The sequence below is a fragment of the Aedes aegypti genome, chromosome 1, assembly GCF_002204515.2.
Source record: "Aedes aegypti strain LVP_AGWG chromosome 1, AaegL5.0 Primary Assembly, whole genome shotgun sequence".
NCBI lineage: Eukaryota > Metazoa > Arthropoda > Insecta > Diptera > Culicidae > Aedes > Aedes aegypti.
The window spans coordinates 236,291,678-236,311,223 of record NC_035107.1 but is presented as its reverse complement, the minus strand read 5'-3'; the positions used below and the strand labels follow the sequence as shown (position 1 = coordinate 236,311,223).

Genomic DNA, 19,546 nt, shown 5'->3' with positions numbered 1-19,546 from the left:
TGCCACATTATTCCCCAATTGAATGCCATTATCCAGCAACATACGGTTTCGTTTTATGTCTTCGGAAATGACGTCGTCGCCTCCATCGTCTTCAGCACGCTTTGGGATCGCTCTGCTCAGCCACAGTAACACGATGCTATGACACCAAACTCGACGTGAAATAAAATCCAATTGCCACCATTCTGCATCGCGCGCACACACACATCCACACATTGGCTTCGGATGTAGATGCGGAAGCACCGCAAAAAGGGTCACATCTCCGCCGGGAACATGACGTCGTCGGTTGGCGGTTCCAAGGTCGAACCATTCCGCAACAGTCGACGGCTTAAATATAGATGATCCACACCGTAGCGTGCCACGTGGCATTTCTGTGATGTGGCACGGTGCCAACCACCGCCAAGGGAACGGCACCGAGCGAAAGCATGAATGACACATGCATTTGGTGACCAGTGGTGGTTCCAGGATGGGGCTGTAACGGGTTCCATTCATTAGGATGTGGAGTTTCTGTTAGAGTTGGATTTGAAGTTGGAGTTAGAGCTGGAGTTGGAGTAAGAAGTTGGAGTTGGATTGGATTTGGATTGGATTAGATTTGGATTTGGATTTGGATTTGGATTGGATTTGGATTGGATTTGGATTGGATTTGGATTGATTTGGATTGGATTTTGGATTGGATTTGGATTGGATTTGGATTGGATTTGGATTGGATTTGGATTGGATTTGGATGGATTTGGATTGGATTTGGATTGGATTTTGGATTGGATTTGGATTGGATTTGGATTGGATTTGGATTGGATTTGGAATTGGATTTGATTGGGATTGGATTGGATTTGGATTGGATTTGGATTGGATTTGGATTGGATTTGGATTGGATTTGGATTGGATTTGGATGGATTTGATTGGATTGGATTGGATTTGGATTGGATTTGGATTGGATTTGGATTGGATTTGATTGGATTTGGATTGGATTTGGATTGGATTTGGATTGGATTTGGATTGGATTTGGATTGGGATTTGGATGGATTTGGATTGGATTTGGATTGGATTTGGAATTGGATTTGGATTGGATTTGGATTGGATTTGGATTGGATTTGGATTGGATTTGGATTGGATTTGGATTGGATTTGGATTGGATTTGGATTGGATTTGGATTGGATTTGGATTGGATTTGGATTGGATTTGGATTGGATTTGGATTGGATTTGGATTGGATTTGGATTGGATTTGGATTGGATTTTGGATTGGATTTGATTGGATTGGATTGGATTGGATTTGGATTGGATTTGGATTGGATTTGGATTGGATTGGATTTGATTGGATTTGGATTGGATTTGGATTGGATTTGGATTGGATTTGATTGGATTTGGATTGGATTTGGATTGGATTTGGATTGGATTTGGATTGGATTTGGATTGGATTTGGATTGGATTTGGATTGGATTTGGATTGGATTTGGATTGGATTTGGATTGGATTTGGATTGGATTGGATTGGATTTGGATTGGATTTGATTGGATTGGATTTGGATTGGATTTGGATTGGATTTGGATTGGATTGGATTTGGATTGGATTTGGATTGGATTTGGATTGGATTTGGATTGGATTTGGATTGGATTTGGATTGGATGGATTGGATTGGATTTGGATTGGATTTGGATTGGATTTGGATTGGATTTGGATTGGATTTGGATTGGATTTGGATTGGATTTGGATTGGATTTGGATTGGATTTGGATTGGATTTGGATTGGATTTGGATTGGATTTGGATTGGATTTGGATTGGATTGGATTGGATTGGATTGGATTTGGATTGGATTTGGATTGGATTTGGATTGGATTTGGATTGGATTTGGATTGGATTTGGATTGGATTTGGATTGGATTGGATTGGATTGGATTTGGATTGGATTTGGATTGGATTTGGATTGGATTTGGATTGGATTTGGATTGGATTTGGATTGGATTTGGATTGGATTTGGATTGGATTTGGATTGGATTTGGATTGGATTTGGATTGGATTTGGATTGGATTTGGATTTGGATTTGGATTGGATTTGGATTGGATTTGGATTGGATTTGGATTGGATTTGGATTGGATTTGGATTGGATTTGGATTGGATTTGGATTGGATTTGGATTGGATTTGGATTTGGATTGGATTTGGATTGGATTGGATTTGGATTGGATTTGGATTGGATTTGGATTGGATTTTGGATTGGCATTTGGATTGGATTTGGATTGGATTTGGATTGGATTTGGATTGATTTGGATTGGATTTGGATTGGATTTGGATTGGGATTTGGATTGGATTTGGATTGGATTTGGATTGGATTTGGATTGGATTTGGATTGGATTTGGATTGGATTTGGATTGGATTTGGATTGGATTTGGATTGGATTTGGATTGGATTTGGATTGGATTTGGATTGGATTTGGATTGGATTTGGATTGGATTTGGATTGGATTGGATTGGATTTGGATTGGATTTGGATTGGATTTGGATTGGATTTGGATTGGATTTGGATTGGATTTGGATTGGATTTGGATTGGATTTGGATTGGATTTGGATTGGATTTGGATTGGATTTGGATTGGATTTGGATTGGATTTGGATTGGATTTGGATTGGATTTGGATTGGATTTGGATTGGATTTGGATTGGATTTGGATTGGATTTGGATTGGATTTGGATTGGATTTGGATTGGATTTGGATTGGATTTGGATTGGATTTGGATTGGATTTGGATTGGATTTGGATTGGATTTGGATTGGATTTGGATTGGATTTGGATTGGATTTGGATTGGATTTGGATTGGATTTGGATTGGATTTGGATTGGATTTGGATTGGATTTGGATTGGATTTGGATTGGATTTGGATTGGATTTGGATTGGATTTGGATTGGATTTGGATTGGATTTGGATTGGATTTGGATTGGATTTGGATTGGATTTGGATTGGATTTGGATTGGATTTGGATTGGATTTGGATTGGATTTGGATTGGATTTGGATTGGATTTGGATTGGATTTGGATTGGATTTGGATTGGATTTGGATTGGATTTGGATTGGATTTGGATTGGAATTTGGATTGGATTTGGATTGGATTTGGATTGGATTTGGATTGGATTTGGATTGGATTTGGATTGGATTTGGATTGGATTTGGATTGGATTTGGATTGGATTTGGATTGGATTTGGATTGGATTTGGATTGGATTTGGATTGGATTGATTGGATTGGATTTGGATTGGATTTGGATTGGATTTGGATTGGATTTGGATTGGATTGGATTGGATTTGGATTGGATTTGGATTGGATTTGGATTGGATTTGGATTGGATTTGGATTGGATTTGGATTGGATTTGGATTGGATTTGGATTGGATTTGGATTGGATTTGGATTGGATTTGGATTGGATTTGGATTGGATTTGGATTGGATTTGGATTGGATTTGGATTGGATTTGGATTGGATTTGGATTGGATTTGGATTGGATTTGGATTGGATTTGGATTGGATTTGGATTGGATTTGGATTGGATTTGGATTGGATTTGGATTGGATTTGGATTGGATTTGGATTGGATTTGGATTGGATTGGATTGGATTTGGATTGGATTTGGATTGGATTTGGATTGGATTTGGATTGGATTTGGATTGGATTTGGATTGGATTTGGATTGGATTTGGATTGGATTTGGATTGGATTTGGATTGGATTTGGATTGGATTTGGATTGGATTTGGATGGATTGGATTTGGATTGGATTTGGATTGGATTTGGATTGGATTTGGATTGGATTTGGATTGGATTTGGATTGGATTTGGATTGGATTTGGATTGGATTTGGATTGGATTTGGATTGGATTTGGATTGGATTTGGATTGGATTTGGATTGGATTTGGATTGGATTTGGATTGGATTTGGATTGGATTTGGATTGGATTTGGATTGGATTTGGATTGGATTTGGATTGGATTTGGATTGGATTTGGATTGGATTTGGATTGGATTTGGATTGGATTTGGATTGGATTTGGATTGGATTTGGATTGGATTTGGATTGGATTTGGATTGGATTTGGATTGGATTTGGATTGGATTTGGATTGGATTTGGATTGGATTTGGATTGGATTTGGATTGGATTTGGATTGGATTTGGATTGGATTTGGATTGGATTTGGATTGGATTGGATTGGATTTGGATTGGATTTGGATTGGATTTGGATTGGATTTGGATTGGATTTGGATTGGATTTGGATTGGATTTGGATTGGATTTGGATTGGATTGGATTGGATTTGGATTGGATTTGGATTGGATTTGGATTGGATTGGATTGGATTTGGATTGGATTTGGATTGGATTTGGATTGGATTTGGATTGGATTTGGATTGGATTTGGATTGGATTTGGATTGGATTTGGATTGGATTTGGATTGGATTTGGATTGGATTTGGATTGGATTTGGATTGGGATTTGGATTGGATTTGGATTGGATTTGGATTGGATTTGGATTGGATTTGGATTGGATTTGGATTGGATTTGGATTGGATTTGGATTGGATTTGGATTGGATTTGGATTGGATTTGGATTGGATTTGGATTGGATTTGGATTTGGATTTGGATTTGGATTGGATTTGGATTGGATTTGGATTGGATTTGGATTGGATTTGGATTGGATTTGGATTGGATTGGATTGGATTTGGATTGGATTTTGGATTGGATTTGGATTGGATTTGGATTGGATTTGGATTGGATTTGGATTGGATTTGGATTGGATTTGGATTGGATTGGATTTGGATTGGATTTGGATTGGATTTGGATTGGATTTGGATTGGATTTGGATTTGGATTTGGATTGGATTTGGATTGGATTTGGATTGGATTTGGATTGGATTTGGATTGGATTTGGATTGGATTTGGATTGGATTTGGATTGGATTTGGATTGGATTTGGATTGGATTTGGATTGGATTTGGATTGGATTTGGATTGGATTTGGATTGGATTTGGATTGGATTTGGATTGGATTTGGATTGGATTTGGATTGGATTTGGATTGGATTTGGATTGGATTTGGATTGGATTTGGATTGGATTTGGATTGGATTTGGATTGGATTTGGATTGGATTTGGATTGGATTTGGATTGGATTGGATTGGATTTGGATTGGGATTTGGATTGGATTTGGATTGGATTTGGATTGGATTTGATTGGATTTGGATTGGATTTGGATTGGATTTGGATTGGATTTGGATTGGATTTGGATTGGATTTGGATTGGATTTGGATTGGATTTGGATTGGATTTGGATTTGGATTGGATTTGGATTGGATTTGGATTGGATTTGGATTGGATTTGATTGGATTTGGATTGGATTTGGATTGGATTTGGATTGGATTTGGATTGGATTTGGATTGGATTTGGATTGGATTTGGATTGGATTTGGATTGGATTTGGATTGGATTTGGATTGGGATTTGGATTGGATTTGGATTGGATTTGGATTGGATTTGGATTGGATTTGGATTGGATTTGGATTGGATTTGGATTGGATTTGGATTGGATTTGGATTGGATTTGGATTGGATTTGGATTGGATTTGGATTGGATTTGGATTGGATTTGGATTGGATTTGGATTGGATTTGGATTGGATTTGGATTGGATTTGGATTGGATTTGGATTGGATTTGGATTGGATTTGGATTGGATTTGGATTGGATTTGGATTGGATTTGGATTGGATTTGGATTGGATTTGGATTGGATTTGGATTGGATTTGGATTGGATTTGGATTGGATTTGGATTGGATTTGGATTGGATTTGGATTGGATTTGGTTTGGATTGGATTTGGATTGGATTTGGATTGGATTTGGATTGGATTTGGATTGGATTTGGATTGGATTTGGATTGGAATTTGGATTGGATTTGGATTGGATTTGGATTGGATTTGGATTGGATTTGGATTGGAATTTGGATTGGATTTGGATTGGATTTGGATTGGATTTGGATTGGATTTGGATTGGATTTGGATTGGATTTGGATTGATTTGGATTGGATTTGGAATTGGATTTGGATTGGATTTGGATTGGATTTGGATTGGAATTTGGATTGGATTTGGATTGGATTTGGATTGGATTTGGATTGGATTTGGATTGGATTTGGATTGGATTTGGAATTGGATTTGGATTGGATTTGGATTGGATTGGATTGGATTGGATTTGGATTGGATTGGATTGGATTTGGATTGGATTTGGATTGGATTTGGATTGGATTTGGATTGGATTTGGATTGGATTTGGATTGGATTTGGATTGGATTTGGATTGGATTTGGATTGGATTTGGATTGGATTTGGATTGGATTTGGATTGGATTTGGATTGGATTTGGATTGGATTTGGATTGGATTTGGATTGGATTTGGATTGGATTTGGATTGGATTTGGATTTGGATTTGGATTGGGATTTTGGATTTGGATTTTGATTGGATTTGGATTGGATTTGGATTGGATTTGGATTTTTGGATTTTTGGATTTTGGATTTGGATTGGATTTGGATTGGATTTGGATTGGATTTGGATTGGATTTGGATTGGATTTGGATTGGATTTGGATTGGATTTGGATTGGATTTGGATTGGATTTGGATTGGATTTGGATTGGATTTGGATTGGATTTGGATTGGATTTGGATTGGATTTGGGATTGGGATTTGGATTGGATTTGGATTGGATTTGGATTGGATTTTGGATTGGATTGGGATTTGGATTGGATTTGGATTGGATTTGGATTGGATTTGGATTGGATTTGGATTGGATTTGGATTGGATTTGGATTGGATTTGGATTGGATTTGGATTGGATTTGGATTGGATTTGGATTGGATTTGGATTGGATTTGGATTGGATTTGGATTGGATTTGGATTGGATTTGGATTGGATTTGGATTGGATTTGGATTGGATTTGGATTGGATTTGGATTGGATTTGGATTGGATTTGGATTGGATTTGGATTGGATTTGGATTGGATTTGGATTGGATTTGGATTGGATTTGGATTGATTTGGATTGGATTTGGATTGGATTTGGATTGGATTTGGATTGGATTTTGGATTGGATTTGGATTGGATTTGGATTGGATTTGGATTGGATTTGGATTGGATTTGGATTGGATTTGGATTGGATTTGGATTGGATTTGGATTGGATTTGGATTGGATTTGGATTGGATTTGGATTGGATTTGGATTGGATTTGGATTGGATTTGGATTGGATTTGGATTGGATTTGGATTGGATTTGGATTGGATTTGGATTGGATTTGGATTGGATTTGGATTGGATTTGGATTGGATTTGGATTGGATTTGGATTGGATTTGGATGGATTTGGATTGGATTTGGATTGGATTTGGATTGGATTTGGATTGGATTTGGATTGGATTTGGATTGGATTTGGATTGGATTTGGATTGGATTTGGATTGGATTTGGATTGGATTTGGATTGGATTTGGATTGGATTTGGATTGGATTTGGATTGGATTTGGATTGGATTTGGCATCTTGGCTCTTTGTCTCCTGACTTTTTTGCTCTTTGGCTCTCTGGCTCTCTGGCTGTCCGGCTCCTTGGCTCTTTCACTCCTTGGTATTTTGGTACTGGATCTCTGGCTCTCTGGCTTCCTAGCACATTGACTCTTTGTTTCTATGGCTCTTTGGTACTCTGAATCTCTGGCTCACTGCACATTCAATCTGTTCGGTAAAAATTACTATGTTTTTGCACTAATATAATATATTAGTAGAATAATAAAAAAAATCGTTTAAAATCGAAATACAGGAATTTTTATTTGAAATTTTGCGGTGGGCTATATTTTAATACCAATTACCAATGAAAAATAAAACCTGGCGATATTTGCCATTCAATCATGCATGATGATAATTTACATTTTACTGACTTTTTCGGTAGTTCAAAAACCCAGTAAAATTTTACCGACACCAGTACTCTAATCTGAGTGTGTGGCTTTCTGGCATTCTGGTTCTTTGACTCTTTGTTTCTTTGGCTCTTTGGTTCTTTGGTTCTTTGGTTCTTTGGCTTTTTGGCTCTCTGACTCTTTGGCTATTTGGCTCTCAGGCTCCTTGGGTCTTTGGCTTTTTGGCTCTCTGGCTCTCTTGCTCTCTAGCTCTCTGGCTCTCTGGCTTTTTTGCTTTCTGGCTCTTTGACTCTTTGTTTTTTTTTTGGCTCTTTGGTTTGTTGGCGCTCTGGCTCTACATTACTCTTTGGTACTTGACTCTTTGGCTCTTTGGTTCTTTGATTTATTGGCTTTTTGGCTCTTTGGCTCTTTTGCTTTCTGGCTCTCTTTTTCTCTGGCTCTTTGACTCTCTGGCTCTCTGGTTCTTTGGCTCTCTGACTTTCTGGCTCATTAGATCTTTGACTCTTTGGCTCTCTGGTTCTATTAATCTTTGGCTGCCAGGCTCTTTAACTCATTGGTTCTTTGGCTCTCTGACACTTTTCTCTGGCTATTTGGTACTCTGGTTTTTGGCTCTTTGGTTCATTAGCTTTTTAGCTCTTTTGCTCCTTGACAATTTAGCTCTTTGGCTCTTCGGCTCTTTGGCTCTTTGGCTCTCTGGCACTCTGACTCTCTGGCTCTTCGGCTCCTTGGCTCTCTTGCTCTTTGGTTTTATAGCACTCTGGCTCTCCGGATCCTTGGCTCTTATGCTCTTTGGTTCTTTGGCTCTCTGGTTCATTGGCTTTTTGACTCATTGGCTTTCTGGCTCTCTGACTCTCTAGCTCTTCGGCTTCGGCTCCTTGGCTCTCTTGCTCTTTAGTTTTTTGGCTCTCTGGCTCTCCGGCTCCTTGGCTCTTATGCTCTTTGGTTCTTTGGCTCTCTGGCTCTCTGGCTCTTTGGCTCTCTGGCTTCCTGGCACATTGATTCTTTGTTTCTTTGGCTCTTTGGTACTCTGAATCTCTGGCTCACTTGCTTTCTTGCTTTCTGGTTCTTTGACTCTTTGTTTCTTTGGTTCTTTGGCTCTCTGAATCTCTGGCTCTATGGCTCTCTCGCTGTCATGCTCTTTGACTCTTTGTTTCTTTGGCTCTTTGGTTCTTTGGCTATTTGGTTCTTTGGTTCTTTGGTTCTTTGGCATTTTGGCTCTCTGGTTCTCAGGCTCTCAGGCTCTTTGGCTATTTGGCTCTCAGGCTCTATGGCTCCTTGGCTCTTTCGCTCTTTGGTACTTTGGTTCTGGCTCTCTGGCTCTTTGGCTCTCTGGCTCCTTCGGTCTTTGGCTTTTTGGCTCTTTGGCTCTCTGGCTCTGTGGATCTCTGACTCTCTGGCTCTCTGGCTCTCTGGCTCTCTGCCTTTTTTGCTTTCTGGCTCTTTGACTCTTTTTTTTTTTTTTTTTTGGCTCTTTGGCTCCCTGGCTCCTTGGGTCTTTGGCTTTTTGGCTCTTTGGCTCTTTGGCTCTCTGGCTCTCTGACTCTCTGGCTCTCTGGATCTCTGGCTCTCTGGCTTTTTTGCTTTCTGGCTCTTTCACTCTTTGTTTCTTTGGCTCTTTGACTCTTTGGTTCTTTGGCTTTTTGGCTCTCTGGCTTTCTGGCTCTTTGGCTCTTTGGCTTCTTGGCTCTTTGGCAATTTGGCTTTTCGGTTCTTTGGCTCTTTGGAAATTTGGCACTTTTGCTCTTTGGCTCTCTGTCTCTCTGGCTTTTTCATTCTCAGGCTTCCTGACTCTCTGGCTCTTTGGCTTTTTAGCTTTCTTTCTCTCTGGCTCTCCGGCTCCTTGGCTCTTTTGCCCTTTGGTTCCTAGACTCTTTGGTTTTTTGGTACTCTGGCTCTTTGGCTCTCTGGTTCTTTGGCTTTTTGGTTCTTTGACTCATTGGCATTTTGGGTCCTTGACTCTTTGGCTCCTTGGATCTTTGGCTCCTTGGCTCTTTGTCTTCTTGGCTCTTTGGTTCTTTGTCTCTCTTGCATTTTGGCTTTCTGGCTCTCTGGCTTTTCGACTCCTTAGCTCTTTTGCTCTTTGGTTCTTTGGCTCTTTGGCTCTTCGGCTCTCTGACTCTTTGGCTCACCAGCTCTTTGGCTCTTTTGCTCTCTGGCTATCCGGCTATCTGGTTCTCTGGCTCTCGAGCTCTTTAACTCTTTGTTTGTTTGGCTCCTTGTCTTCTTGGCTCTTTGGCTCTCTGGCTCGTTTGGTTTTTGTTTGTTTAACTTTTTGAATCTTTGGCTGCTGGGCTCTTTAACTCTTTGGTTCGTTGGCGCTCTGGCTCTACATTACTCTTTGGTATTTGACTTTTTGGCTCTTTGGTTCTTTGGCTCATTGGCTTTTTGGCTCTTTGGCTCTTTGGCTTTCAGGCTCTCTTTCTCTCTGGCTCTTTGACTCTCTGGCTCTTTGGTTCTCTGGTTCTCTGGCTCTCTGACTTTTTGGCTTTTAGGCTCTTTGGATCTTTGACTCTTTGGCTCTCTGGTTCTATTAATCTTTGGTTTTGGCTCTTTGGCTTTGGCACTTTTCTCTGGCTATTTGGTACTCTGTTTTTTGGCTCTTTGGCTAATTAGCTTTTTAGCTCTTTAGCTCCTTGGAAATTTAGCTCTTTGGCTCTTCGGCTCTTTGGCTCTTTGGCTCTCTGGCACTCTGAATCTCTGGCTCTTCGGCTCCTTGGCTCTCTTGCTCTTTGGTTTTTTGGCTCTCTGGCTCTCCGGCTCCTTGGCTCTTATGCTTTTCGGTTCTTTGGCTCTCTGGTTTATTGGCTTTTTGACTCATTGGCTTTCTGGCTCTTTGGCTTCTTGGCTCTTTTACTCTTTGGTTCTTTGGCTCTTCTACTCTACAGCTTTTTAGCTCGTTGGCTCTCTGACTGTCTGGCTCTCTGGCTCTTTGGCTCTCTGGCTCTCTGGCTTTCTGGTTCTCTGGTTCTCTGGCTCTCTGAATTTTTGACTCTCGGGCTCTTTGACTCTTTGTTTCTTTGGCACTTTTGCTCTTTGGCTCTTTTTTTCTTAGCCCTTTGGATCTTTGTCTTTTGGGCTCTTTATCTCTCTGGCTTTCTGACTCTTTGGCTCTTTGACTCTTTGTTTCTTTGTCGCTTTTGCTCTTTGAACTCTGTCTCTCTGGTTCTCTGGCTCCTGGACATTTTGTTCTTTTAGCTCTTTGACTCTTTGGCCCCTTGTCTTCTTTGCTCATTGATACTTTGGCTCTTTGGTTCTTTGGCTCATTGGCTTTTTGGCTCTTTGCCTCTTTAGCTCTTCAGCTGTTTAGCTCTTTATCTCTTTGGCTTTGTCTTTGTGAAATGTATTGAAAACATAGTAATGCTTTTCAAACTGCCAATCACCCCACTTGGAACGCCTCTGCTTAGTAATCCCATTGCAATAAAATCATCAACGGTGCAAGACGACGACGACGACAAAAATTTCACCACAAAATGGAAGTGTGATGATGCGACGATGGATATTGGTAGCCATAACCATATTGTTAATAGTAAATATGAACCGGAAAGTGTCTGGTTTGGTTTTCCAAATTGAAACTCAACAATATGGTCTTCTTTCATCCGGCACATGCTTTGAATAGAAATTTGATTGCTCACAGCAATTCTTCCTTACATGAAAGCAGGACCCAATCCTACGTCTTTCGTGATACATTCATCATTCTGGGGTTAATAAAGATCACTTCCGCCGTACATGGCATGGTATTGCAAACGCCTGCGGGAATTGTTTTTCCCATGCGATACTCGTCGTTATCGACTGCTTCGTGTTTACATCTACATATATTTGGACCGACAAACCTGGTCACGAAGCCGATATTTATGATCCAGAAAGCAATTTCCCCGCAGCACCTTGCAGACTTGTAGATTCAAATGTGTTTTCACGTTGTGGGTCTCTGGACTACCTCTGACCTAAACGCAATGTGTCCAGGAACTGGATTCCATGGCTTATTTCAGGCTATTACATACTATGAGCGAATCAATGGTCCTTTCTATTGCTGACCATAAAATGGAAACAAGCAAAAATATCAGTTGATGGCCTTCAGCGTTATGTTACAGATTAGATATCCATCTTGAGAAATTTATGGACCGAAACATACTTTGCTCGATTAGGCTCGAAGGAATGTGCCGACAGGTGTCCAATTATGTGTGGCAAATAGATGACTCAACAGTGTGTATTATTTTCTTCTGCTTTCTATGGGCTTTACGTTCCCAGTGAGACGCTGCATGCTCTCCAGTTTGAATCTATAACATTTGGTTTAGTAACGTTTACTACAAAATAAAATTAGGCATTTAATTTTATTTGAAGGAGGATATAATATATACTATTGACACATACATGAGACTACGATTTATTTCATCGTACAGCAAAATAGCGCTCATTTCTAATATTTGGTAGTGTTTCACAAGCTTACTCGTGGCGCTCGTAGTTTCTGAAAGCAAAAATAAATATTTTTAGCATTTTTCTAATTCTTACCAATTTTGATCAATCACGGGTTGGCAATTTTTGACATGTACAGTCAGTCTACTCTATGCTACGTTAATATGTTAAAGGTCCACTGTGGTATTGATTCATTTCAACTCTTGGCGTTTTTTCTTGATATATAGAAAATTTCCCTACGGTCAGACTTTTGTCCTACCTTACCCTATCTTTTTCCTCCTCGGCCATAGAGGTCCATTATTTCGACCAAACCTACAAAACGATTCAATCCCTAGATCATATGTTTCATGGAAGCAACAACTTTGCCAACTAGTTTCATCTGAAGCAATTAATCAGCTTTATTGCCGTGTCCGCACGTAATCGCTCTCTTGGCTCCTCGTCGTCGCCGCCCTTTCTTCTTCTTCTTAGCGTTACGTCCTCACTAGAACAGAGCCTACTTCTCAGCTCAGTGTTCTTATGATTACTTTCAGAGTTACTAAGAGCTTTTTTGTCGAAGTTGTCATTGGCGCATTCGTAGGGAATTCGATTGTAGGGAATTTCCATTACGAAAAGATTCTGAACCGACCGGGAATCGAACCCAGCATGGCTTTGCTTTGTAACCGCAGACGATATCTAGGCACCGTCGCTGACCTTCCACAAACCGTAATTCCTACCAGCAAACAAAATCCTGCGTTTCGTCGGACACACAAACATCCCAAACCGGGCCTAACCGGAACAAGCTGAACAACAATAAACTTCCCAAATGGACGACAGTTAGTCAGAGCTTTCTGAATACGAAGCCCAAAGGTGCACTACAGGCTGATAACGACCGAACACACCAAAAGCAAAAAGGTCACTTCCTGCGCTGACGACGATGACGTGGCATAACGCAGAGGCCTGCCGGTGGTGAGCGGCTTAATTCGCGCTGGAGTTTAATTTATTATAATCCAATAAAATGACCTGGCACAATTTTCAAGGGGACCTGTTCACCGGGCGAAAGTTTACCGCGCGTGGGTGGCTCGGGCCTTCAAAGGCTAAGCCTTCTATCGCTTTTTTGGGTGGTTCCGTTGTGCCCGATGACTGGCAAGAGAAAGGCTGAACTTTTTTTTTCGAGATAATTTCCATTGACTATAATCGTAATATAATGAAATTTATTTCGGAACATGATTTCCTTTGTGTCCTCCATCGGTGTGGAATAAGTTGTGCGGAAAGGTTTTAATATTGCTTTAAAATTAATATTTTCATCAGAAATTTATTAAGTTCAAAAAGTTTCAGAACATCCATTACAATCTTTTTTGAACAATCAACCTTTATGCAGAAGAAGTTTTTTCTTCTACGATGAATTGGTACAAATTTCTCAAATAGTGCTATGAACTATGCAAAGTCGTAATTGAAATAAGATAAGCTTATTAATGACTTAATGGAATGTAAGAATCACAAGTAGCTTCTCGAACGCCATTAACATTGCACTGTGGTCCAGCGATTAGATTTATGCGGAATAATCCATTAACAAATTTAGAATGAAACTTCAGACGAAAACTGTCTTCTAGCTTCACAGTTGTTTGTATTTGCTAGGCCCTTCGTTTGGTGTTATCAAAAATTAGGCTGGTACATGTTCTCATGGAAAATATATAGTTAACTTTTTATGTGTAGAAATTATGGCAGATATATTCAGGAAAGTTGTAAAGCATTCAATTTCAGTCCAGTTGTGGTCAATTGTCCTCTTGAGTGAATTGAAATAAGTTACCCCATAGATTTTTTACAGAACCGTGTATATTCAACTATTCGTACATATTAGACCAATCATTGATCGATCCAATGTTGAGAGCTATCGTTTTTGCTAAATTTAAAACTGCTCCTGAACAGAGCCCAAAATTTTCAAAAGCTTTTCTAACTACTCCAATTTTATGATCATCAACTATAATAACGGAAACTATTTAAAAGTTCAGCGCTCACCGGCTGACGAACGAAAACGGCTTACGACTAATTGATTTCGCCGCCTCCCATAGCACCTACTTCCAGCACAGCCTTCCATACCGATACACCTGGAGATCTCCACAGCAGACAGAATCACAAATCGACCACGTTCTGATTGATGGATGGCACTTCTTCGACATTATCGACGTCAGGACCTATCGTGGCGCTAACATCGACTCTGGCCACTATCTGATGATGGCCAAACTGCGCCCAAAACTCTCCGTCGTTAACAACGTACGGTACCGACGGCCGCCCCGGGACGACCCACAGCGGCTCAAGCAACCGGATGTCGCAGTGACATACGCGCAGCACCTCGAGGCTGCATTACCGAAAAAGGGGGAACTGGATTAAGCTCCTCTTGAAGACTGCTGGAGAACAATAAAAGCAGCCATCAACAATGCAGCTGAGAACAACGTCGAGTACGTGGGACGGAGTCAAGGGACCCGACGTTATAGACGGAAACGGCAACAGCAGACCCGCATCTTTCGAGAGAAAAAACGCCGCCTGGTGGAGATGGAACAGCTGTGCCGGTCTCTAGAAACAAGCAAGTTCTATCAGAAGCTCAACGCATCCCGCAACGGCTTCGTGCCGCGAGCCGACATGTGCAGGGATAAGGATGGGAACATTTTGACGAACGAGCGTGAGGTGATCGAAAGGTGGAAGCAGCACTTCGACGAACATCTGAATGGCGCTAAGAGCACAGGCAATGAAGGTCAGGACAACGGAGGAATGCTTTCGTCAGTACTGTGGAGGATGGAAACCAACCAGACCCACTTTGAGGGAGGTTAAGGATGCCATTCACCAGCTCAAAAACAATAAAGCTGCTGGTAAGGATGGTATCGGAGCTGAACTCATAAAGATGGGCCCGGAGAGGCTGGCCATTTGTTTGCACCGGCTGATAGGTACAATCTGGGAAACAGAACAGCTACCGGAGGAGTGTAAGGAAGGGGTAATATGCCCCTTCTACACGAAAGGCAACAAGTTAGATTGTGAGAACTTTCGAGCGATCACCATTCTAAATGCGGCCTACAAAGTATTATCCCAGATCATCTATTGTCGTCTGTCACCTATAGTAAGCGAGTTCGTGGGAAGTTATCAATCCGGCTTCGTTGACGACCGATCGACAACGGACCACATCTTTACTGTACGGCAAATCCTCCAAAAATGTCGTGAATACCAGGTCCCAACGCAACACCTTTCATACGATGGTATCGACCGAATAGAGCTATGAAAAATCATGGACGAGAACAGCTTTCCCAGGAAGCTCACGAGATTGATAAGAGTGACGATGGAAGGTGTGAAGGTTTCAGGCGAATATTCCAGTTCGTTTGGATCTCGCCGGAGACTACTACAAGGTGATGGTTTTGTGCTTATTTTTCAACATTGCGCTAGAAGGTATTATACGGAGAGCCGGGCTTAACAGCCACGGTACATTTTTTACGAGATCCAGTCAATTTGTTTGCTTCGTGGATGATATTGGACACCCGCCTGAAACGCGAGGCAGAAAAAGTTGGACTGATGGTGAATGCGACCAAGACAAAGTACAGGTGGGGCCGAGCGCGACAGGGCTCGCCCAGGTAGCAGTGTTACGATAGACGGGGATACGATCGAGGTGGTTGACGAGTTCGTCTACCTAGGATCCTTGTTGACGACTGACAATAACATTACCGTGAAATACGGAGGCGCATCATCAGTGGCCTACTATGACCTACCATGTACAAAACGCTCAAAAGACCGATAGTCCTCTACAGGCATGAAACGTGGACGATACTCGAGAAGGACTTTTAACCACTCGAAGTCTTCGAACGTCGGGTACTAAGGAAGATTTTCAGCGGTGTGCAGGAAAATGATGTGTGTCTGCTAAGGATGAAGAACGAGCTCGCCCAACTCTACGGCGAACTCACTATCCAGAAGGTGGCCAAAGCTGGAAGGATACGATGGACAGGGCATATTGCAAGAATGCCGGACAGCAACCCTGTAAAGATGGATGGAGGTCCCGACCGAGAAGTGGGCTGGAGTGAGGACCTTCACATCCAAAGGGTCATCTGATAACGGGGAAGGAGGTCTTGAACTGAGGGCAGCTGCGATTTGTACGAGCAAAGTGAAGAAATTCTCGTGAGTAAGTTGGTTGGTATCGATGTCCTTTTTCAGTGCCGTTTTGGCGGAGCGGACTACTGCCTCTTATAATCCTCAAAAGTTGGGAGCACTGGGTGGTATGAAGTGCTATGCTATTCCTTGGAATGCAAGCTTGAATTCAATCGCCTTTTGACCAGTTTTGCTGTTGAGGCTCTTGTACAATTCGTGTAACTCATGCTATGTCCCTTGAAAACTGGACGCATTGTCGGAATGAATCTCACTTGGGATTCCGTGAGTACCGATGAATCTGCGCAACGCGGAGATGGATTCAGCCGAAGGTCCATGACAAGTTCAAGATGGATCGCTTTGGTTGTGAAGCAGATGGGTGTCCGGCCATTTGGCCGAACGCCGTTTGGCCGAATGCCTTTTGGCCGAACGCCATTTGGCCGAATGCCATTTGGCCGAAAGGGTCATTTGGCCGAATGCCGTTTGGCCGAATCATGAACAAAAAATTTGCTACAACGCTGATGTATAGGATTCATAAGTGACCCAATAACTGATAAGCTAATTCATATGTCGATTTTTATCATGTGACAGGACGTTATGTTTGACACTATATGAGCTCCAAGAGAATGATAACATCGAACCTTTAATTCAGGACGAAGCTGTGAACAACACACTTCGCGTCAAGGTGATGATTGAATCGCCACTGGATTACCAACGGTGTAATAAGGTTTCAAGTATTTTTGATAATTTCATCAGAAATTTTTCCTTCTTTTAAACAAAGGCTATTCTTTCGAGTTATACTGGTTCAATTACTATCGGTAACAGTTTAGCTTATATTTTAATTGGGATTTTTTCCTTCTTTAAATAATCGGTAGTTCTTTGTAGTTGTACTGATGAAATGATTATATGCATTACACTTGCTTAAATTTTCATAAAAGATGTTTCCTTCTTTTGATCAGAGGCTTTTCTTTCAAGAGAGAAATATTTTTCATAGTTATTGGAATTAAATCTTATAATAAGTTTAATTCATAACATATTTTTTTAGCTCAAGGGTTAACTAAGTGAGATGTTATTCTCCTCCAAGATTAAGATTACAACATGAGAACTGAACACTGCACCGTTGCTTGAGTATAGCAATTGACGACTCGACGAACATATGTCAATGAAGCACACTGTTTCTCCGTTTTGAAAAAGAAGCCAAGACTTGTTGATGCCAGAATTATGACATACATTACTTAGTACGGTTCGAAAGATCGAAGCAAGCCGATCCAGCAGAAGAACGAATAAGTTTTAAACCGTTTTAATTACTGTCAAAAGCTAACTACAGATGCGATGCCAAAACATCTGCTGGTGACTATTACCGCTGGCATCGAAGTGAACAACTGCTTACATTAAGGATCTTTCAGCACTGACTGTTTCTTCAACTAACACTAAAAAGCTGAATAAGTTCATTGGAATTCATCATAAATCCATGCTAACTGTAGTTCACTTTTGTTTTCAACTTCGGCCAAACGGCATTCGGCCAAATGGCGTTCGGCCAAATGGCGTTCGGCCAAATGACCCTTTCGGCCAAATGGCGTTCGGCCAAACGGCATTCGGCCAAATGGCATTCGGCCAAATGACCCGGAACCCTGGTTGCGTCAGCATTGTGCTGATGTAGTGCTCTTGTATTCGTCGTCTACAAACGCTCACAAAGCGTCTTACATACGCTACCGTCCGTAGCAAGCGTTTCCGCTTGGAAAAACGTTCAAACTGAAGCAGCGGAAATTTCAACATTTGTTGAACGTAGCATGTTCTCAGTTCCTCTTCGGTAGTTACGATGTTTTGAATTGTATTCGGCCAAGACCAGGCATTGCATAATTCGCTCTCATTTGAGTATGAAGCACGATCAAAGCAAGCAAAGAAAAACATCCCATCTGTTGTGGTCCACGATCGTCATTGTATCGCAAGGTGTAACAAGTCTGATAAATGGAAGCAGCGAGCGAGAGCCCCAAAGAGAGAGCGATGATAAAATCCATTTTTCTCGCTTTTTTTCCGTTGGGGTTAGGTGTTTTTCTTTACTGGCACGATAAACAATCCACGAACATCCAATAGCAATAGTGTCCCCCAGGCTTGGAGCATAATTAGAGGGGTTTTATCATGCACTACTATCCCCCCAATCTGATCAAAGTTGTAGCAGTATACGATAAACAATCTCTCATAGTGTGCAGCATGTTATGATAGTTACAGAGAGCGATACGTGAGAGATTCTCTCAATTTTCTCAGGATTCAATCCCTGGCCGTAAATATGAAGTAAAAAGACAAGAATTGATTGATTCCCTTCCTGTTTTATGGAAACCACCCAACGCAACAGTCCGCGATGCTCTGTTTTCTCGCAATCCCAATTTCCTAAATCCTATATATAAATTTCTAAAAGCTATTGACTTTCCTATCTAATTTTTGTCTTTAACAGTGAATTACTATTACCTGTGACTTGAGTGATTGACGGATGTCTTAAGCCATATATCAAACCGATTCCGTTTCCTCAAATTTTCCTCAAGCCACCATTTTGAAATGCACGACGCCTCCAATAATACCATTGAGCTGATCATCACCATCTCATCTGAGCAACTTCACAAATCCATTGAGAAGATGGAGTGACAAGAGAATCGTCCTACGATGCATCCCAAGCCCCGAGTTTAGAACTTCTAACTTGTCGTGAAAGTATGACAAGATGTAGAAGCTAAACAAAATTAATACAAACATTGTATATAACATTATTGAATCGGCCCCTAATACTTTATGGTAAGGGCCTAAATAAAGATAGGTTTGAGGGTTTTATGCCTATAGGAGAAGATATTTTTTTTCACTCCTACAGGCTTTCCCTCATTCCAAAAAAAAAATCCCTGGCCGTATAAATAATCAGGCCCATTGTACCAGCGGCTATGAGCGTCAAAGCAGGGATCTTTACCCCATTTGGTGACTTCGTCGGCAACGTTCAGTTTGCTCGGCACTCACCTCCATTCGCCCACGACCGTTGAAGATAGTATTTCGCCGATCCTACAGGCGACGAATTGTCGATAACAACGATGGTTGGAGCCGATCCATGCTAGTGTGGTTTTTGAATCGGACCAGAAGACTCTTCGTGTAATTGGCAGAGAATGTCCATCAGCGATGAAGGGTGCAA

The 19,546-nt window shown here is 41.1% G+C and overlaps 2 protein-coding genes across 2 annotated transcripts in view; one reads left to right on the top strand and one right to left on the bottom strand.

Moving 5' to 3' along the window:
- Positions 1-19,546, top strand: part of LOC5564696 (octopamine receptor) — a 307,231-nt gene that overhangs the window by 105,210 nt on the left and 182,475 nt on the right. The window lies entirely within an intron of this gene.
- LOC110674327 (neurofilament heavy polypeptide-like) lies at positions 326-11,104 on the bottom strand. The gene is made up of 3 exons (XM_021838621.1): positions 10,863-11,104; positions 9,263-9,590; positions 326-469 (listed from the first exon to the last, which is right to left on the bottom strand). Exons 1-3 carry the CDS (start codon positions 11,102-11,104, stop codon positions 326-328), a joined length of 714 nt encoding a protein of 237 aa, XP_021694313.1.

Bases quoted from the DNA above. Each gene is read 5' to 3' on its own strand.
- LOC110674327 (XM_021838621.1), bottom strand. From the start codon at position 11,104: ATGAGCAAAGAAGACAAGGGGCCAAAGAGTCAAAGAGCTAAAAGAACA. The intron at 9,591-10,862 runs GTCAAAAATTCA...AAATTTCCAAAG, and splicing joins AAGAGTCAAAGAGCCCGAGA to AGCCAAAGAACCGAAAAGCC. The intron at 470-9,262 runs GTCAGAGATCCA...AACCCGTTACAG, and splicing joins GAGAGCCAGAGAGCCAGAGA to CCCCATCCTGGAACCACCAC.